The sequence below is a fragment of the Nicotiana tomentosiformis genome, chromosome 6, assembly GCF_000390325.3.
Source record: "Nicotiana tomentosiformis chromosome 6, ASM39032v3, whole genome shotgun sequence".
NCBI classification, from domain to species: domain Eukaryota; kingdom Viridiplantae; phylum Streptophyta; class Magnoliopsida; order Solanales; family Solanaceae; genus Nicotiana; species Nicotiana tomentosiformis.
In genome coordinates this window covers 60,946,507-60,952,743 of record NC_090817.1, presented here as the reverse complement: position 1 = coordinate 60,952,743, position 6,237 = coordinate 60,946,507, and the positions used below count along the sequence as shown (strand labels likewise).

Below are 6,237 nucleotides of genomic sequence, written 5' to 3'. Positions count from 1 at the left end.
AGCTTGTGATTTTTTGTTTAGTTTGTTATTTCAGGATATATCTAGACACACGAAGGGGATTGAATTGTGTGTTAGCCGATTTTTACATTTTCAAAGAACCTGGTTCATTAAACAATCCAAACAGAAATAATTGCAAAATATTAATCAAGACAGAGATTTTTATGTCGAAAACCTCTTTGCTCAAGGGAATAAAAATCACGACCAACGTAATAGGATTTTCCTCAAACATTCACTAAACTTCAAAGAGTAGTTTTTAGGTTACAACTCTATAACTAAGGGGACTAACTCTAGTACCCTAACTCCTACAATCAACTCAATTATGGCAACCTCTTCCCAAACTAAAACTCTAGTCTAGGAAGCTTAGAAAAACTGATGTTTCAGCAATAACCTACTACTATACTTCTCAAAAAAGGTAAATAGGATACAATTTAGGACACTTGACTCAACCTAATAACTAAAGAACTTGAGCAGCTTCATCTTCAAAAAATGGTTCTTCACACATCTTCAAAAATTGGTTCTTCACAATTAGTTGAATCTTCAGAAGTATCTTTTTGCTGTGATTGCTATTGTCAGAGGTGATTCTATGTGATTTCTCTCAATAGTAGTCTTGAACTGTGACAAAAAGTCTTCTTTTATAGTTGCAAGGTTGACCGAAATTCTTCTTCAATTATTGCTCCAAAACCTAGAATATTTTGATTATAAAAAACCTCTCCTTTTTAGATTTGGTTTCCTTATTTGTTACCAACTCTTCAACCTTATCTTTCTATGCAAGTCTTTCCCATAAATACAAAATTCTTTTTGTCCACGAACTCCTCCAATTGACATATTCCTTTTAGGGTACGAACAAGATCTTATGAAGATTCTAACTTGCATAGGTATACTGACCTTCTGCGTCTTCTGCCACTGGTCTGCTACAAACCTGGTTCACTTGGCATTTGTATCTCTTATATGCATACCAGTCTAGTAACACAACAACCTGGAACATGAGACCTGGTTATCTGCTACGGTTTGTTAATCATTAAAATGTAATTATATGCTCATCTCAACAAAGTCCCCCTTTTTGATGATGATCAATACATATGTAAAACAGTAAACAACTTGCTCAGTTTTCATTAGTCTTCAACACAAGAACTAGTTTCATTAACAACACTTTTCTTCAATTTGTCCATATTTGTACAAGTATAAGGGACCCACCTTCCATTCATCGCAACTCTCTAGATGGCTAGGCATGGATTCATTATAAGGCCTGCAAACAGATAACTCAATAACATCCTCCTTTATTAGTCCAAATGTCAATTAAGGAACCGGGTTTACTGATCAATGAGTATGCACATACTTAACTTTTCACTTTTGACATCATCAAAAAAATAGAAAATCAGCAAATTTAACTCATGGCCACTGGGGCTACACTAACATGTACAAATTATCAGAGACAGAGAAAATTAATCCAATAAAATTTGCCCAGATAAGACACAATATTCAGCCCAAAACAAGGAAATTATATTCATTAGTTAATGTACCGCATTAAGCCCAAAGGTCCCAATCTAAAAGACGGTTAAACAAACCCGGCAAATTGGTAACAACATCAAAACAAAAAAATAAATAAATTTAGAAATTGGTCATTGAGGGGACATGGCTAGGGACTAACTAAGGACAGACTAGGAAACCTAAGAGAACTGAGGATCAGGTTCTTTTCTAGAAGAGGATTCGCCGCGAATAAGCCCTAAAAGCCTATCAAACCTAGCAGCAAAAGCCTCATACTCTTTTTTCATCTCCTCCTTCAATCTCCTATTTTCCTCCTTCAGTGAGGCAATTTCCTCTTATTTTCTCCTTTTGCTCATTGGCAGCAGCATCCAACTCCTCTAGAACATTAGAGACCATGATTTTACTCTTAGTCCCTAGTAGTCTAGCAACACAGTCAGATTAAGTCCTCCTCATCAAATATGTCCTTTTTAGTTTCATTTTAGGACCTCTTAAGGGAACCTTAAAGTGTTCGAATACCCTAGTCAGTAAGAACCCATAGGGCAGAGCATGAGTACCCTTCTCTTGATCAACTGCCCTTGCCATGTGCTTAAGTATCAGTGATGGAAGGTTAATTATCCTATTCTAATCTACCACTTCCATCACTACCAATTCTAAGTAAGTGGCCTCATGCCTTCTTTCAGATCGAGGCAACAAATAATGGTTCACAAATTCAAACAACAACTTGTGAACCTATTTCATCTCTCCCTTTCCTACCTTTCTTGCCATAAGTTTTTCCCTTTCTTGTATGTACTTTTTAGTAAAGTACATTGCATCCTCCTTCACTCCTAACTCAGGCCACTCACGCCTCCCATAAGTGTCAAATCCCACCATTGGGACATTTAATATCTCCCCTAGCAGACTTTTCATCATGAACAAGGTCCACTACCCTCACTTTAGACCTCACTGTACCATCCTCAAGCACCTTGAAGTTTTTGTAAAAGTGAAGCATTGACTCACCATACATGACTGGGAGTGGGCACCAAAATAGATGCATCCACCCTCGAATATCAAGCTTCTCCATCTACTCCTTCATCCCAAATGTAGTTACAATAGCTGGGTCAATTAGACCCTTCAAAATGATTAATTCATAGAATCATTCCTCTCTGCCCACAATAACAATTTTCCTCTGAGTCTTTATCTTGCATTTGGAACTGGTTCCTTTTGCTTATAGCTCGGAAGTGCAACCTTTCTCTTCCTGGAGGACCTCTCCTTAGGAGTGGCTGAAGATTATTCAGCCTTATTCTTCTCTTTTCTTTGCAGAGGGACTTTCTTCTTCTTCTTCTTCTTCTTCTTCTTCTTCTTCTCCTCCTCCTCCTTCTGCTTATCCTCCCTCTTCTCCTTCTCCATCTACTCCTTCTGCTCATTCTCCTGCTTCTCCTTCTCCTCTTTCCGCTTCTCCTTCTTCTCCTCCTTCTGCTTCTCCTCCTCCTCCTCCTCCTCCTCCTTCTCCTTCTTCTTCTCCTCTTTCTACTTCTTCCTTTTCTTCTCCTCCTTCCTCTTCTCCTCCTTCCTCTTCTTCTCCTTCTTCTTCTTCTCTTTCTACTTCTTCCTCTTCTTCTCCTCCTTCCTCTTCTCCTCATTCCTCTTCTCCTTATTCTTCTTCTTCTTCACTCACCAGGTCAACTTCCTCCACATCAGACTCATCAACCAGTCTGAACCCCTCTCTCTCTTTCTTCTTTTTCTTACTCTCCTCTAATGTCTTCTCAAGAGTTATCTTGCTTTTTCCTCTAGTTACAGGTGTTCTACCCCCAAGAGTGACAGATTTAAGGGGTAACACAACATTCTTTGCCACTGCTTTTACCCACTTAGGGATGGTCTTCTTCTCAACCTATCTCTTCTCCCTCATCCTTGCAATTAAGTGTACCAATTCATCATCACTATCGGCACTACTTTCGTTCTCAGCTTTTGTCTCTCCTTCCTTTTCTCCTTCTTCTTTAGTGTCTACCCAATCAAAAGATTCTGATTTTTTAGGATCAGCTTTCGAAGAACTAGGTTCTTGAGCCTAACCATTTTCTTGCACAACAACCACTTCAACATCTCCCACACAAACCATTTCTCCCTCACCGGCAGCAGAAGGACCTGGTTGTTGTTCAGGGGCTTCTGGTGCTTCTACTACAACACTAATACTCCCCCAGATCTTCTTTACTAGGTTCCACCATTTGTTTTTCAGTTGTTCCCTTACTTACATCATCAATAGTTTGTTCTCCCTATTTTTCTTTCAACGACTCATCGACTCCATTTACTTCTACATGAGTATCAACTTTTATTGCCTCACTCACTTTCCCACCTACCACATCCTGTACTAATTCCTTTTTATCATGACCCAAAATTCTGCTGATGGTCGTGATGGCACCTAAACTCTAAGACTAAGTAAGCCAAGCACACAATGGTACAAAATATTTAAATAAGATAATAACCCTGAATTTAACATAAATTGTGGAATTAAGTCTTAATGAGGCCAAAACATAAGTCAACTTTCCAAAACCAAGAAATATCGATTCATGAGCTCTAAACAGAATACATAACGAGCCTCAATAAGTACAAAACTGTTTGAAAGAAAATACAATAGTATAAAATAAGAGAAGGGAACTCCAAGGGTCTGCGGTGTCCATGCAACACTACCTTGAATCCTTTCAATCCATCACAAGCTCACTCACGAGGCTTGGTACCTCCAGAACTCGGATCTATACAAAACATATGTAAAAGTGTAGTATGAGTACACTATAATCGGTAACCATTAAGTATCAAGACTAACCTCGTTGAAGTAGTAACTTAGGCTCAATTCATATGATACTCACTAATTAAAGAACTTGTGCAATATATATAAAAAACTAGCAACAATAATAAATATAACGAAGTAAAATATAAACAATTTTGTTTAAGCAGGTGATAACAACTCAACGTAAGAAAACCTAATTTTTACAAAGGAATCATCAAATAGAAATAGATACATATGCCATATCGTACTCCACATTTAATCACAGTAATAATATCCACCCTTATCGCTCTGTAATAACAATATATACCCTAGTCGCTCCGTAATAGCAATATCCACCCTTATCGCTCCGTACCCCGACACAATAACAATATTAATCACAGTCGTACGGCAAAAACCTCATACCAACACCCAATCACTTCCCCCAACAAGTCCACATGTGCCAAAAAAACAACAATGCAAGACAACAAATTATCATCAAGACGCATATCCTTATAACTCATTAATAAAGTTCACAAGGACATGATAATAATGAAATGTGGATAAGTGTTCAACATATAAGCACGACTACAACAAAATCAATTTAGCCATTATTCCACGAATGCCTATCTTGGCCAATTAGGAAATTACAATTCTAAACATGATCTCTAACATGAAAGGATAAGCTCGCGTAGTCATATAATGAAATATACATGTATCATAAAGAGCATACGACTCAATCAAGGCATAGTAGAAGCCTAGAATCTAATCCAGTCAATTTTCATGCATAGCACTCACATATATGCTCGTCACCTCGCATATATGTCGCATCAAATGCATTACAATTAGGCAAATACGATCAAAGCTTAAGGGTTATTCCATCATACAAGATTAAGCAATATACTTATCTCAAACGAGCGAAATCAATACTCCAAAAATGCCTTTACTTTAGAACCACCTCTGAACGACCTGAATCTAGCCAAAAACAACTCAATAACATCAAACAAAGCCATAGGAAATAACTCCAAACAATAAAGCTTAATATTTTTATCAAATTCCCAAAAGTCAACAAAATTCAACCCGGGCCCACACGGTCAAAACTTAAGTCAAAGGGTAGATCCCAACTACCCATAATCCCATGAGTCCAAATATATGATTAGATTATAAAACCGAGTCCAAATCGACTTCCAAATCCCCCATTTTCACTCTCCTAAGTTGTAGACAAAACCGCAAATTTTCCCTTTAAAATTCCAAGTTTTAGGTGTAAAAATCCATGGGGAATCGAGATATAAAGCCAAATCGAGTGAAAATTGCTTACCTCCAATGCATTAGTAAATATGCTCTCCAAAATCTCCACCTCTCGAAGTCTAGGGCTCAAAATATGAAATAATAGGTCTAAGTACCGAAATTATAACATTTAAGGTCTGCCCCAGATAACACTTTGCGAACGCAGCCACTGCCTCGCGTTCGCGAAGCACAAAAATACTCTGCCTTAATTATCCCTTTGCAAACCAGGCCCCAGCACGCGAACGCGATGCACAAAGATCCACGGGCCTACACGAATGCAATCAGTCCTTCACGAACGCACAAGCTTAGCTCCAGCCATCCCCAACCTGCCATCCTCCTACGCGTGACTACCTTGGTGCGAACACGAAGGATAATTAGCCACAACCCATTGTGAACGCGACTCCTCCGTCGCAAAGGGGAAGAAGAACTTCATGCCCAGCTCAACAGCCCTCCGCGATCGCGATACACCTTCGTGATCACAAAGAGGGCTAACACCAGCAAAAACCTGCAACTCTCAAAATGCTTCGGGTGGTCCGAAACTCACCTCGCCATCCGGGACTTCGGCCAATCACACAACAAGTCCATAAATGTTTTTCGAACCTACCCAAAGCCTCCAAATACATACGATAATATTGATATTTTTAGGCAATACCTATGAACTTAGCTCTGGCTGAATCCGCATCCGCCTCTGTTATCACAACAACAAATAAAATGCCAAAACACAAATAGAA

General features: G+C 38.7%; 1 protein-coding gene across 1 annotated transcript; it reads left to right on the top strand.

Annotated features, from left to right (window-relative positions):
- Positions 1 to 2,084: 2,084 nt before the first annotated feature.
- Positions 2,085 to 3,524, top strand: LOC138894072 (pectinesterase inhibitor 10-like). The gene is made up of 2 exons (XM_070178746.1): positions 2,085 to 2,091; positions 2,785 to 3,524. Exons 1-2 carry the CDS (start codon positions 2,085 to 2,087, stop codon positions 3,522 to 3,524), a joined length of 747 nt encoding a protein of 248 aa, XP_070034847.1.
- Positions 3,525 to 6,237: the final 2,713 nt, after the last annotated feature.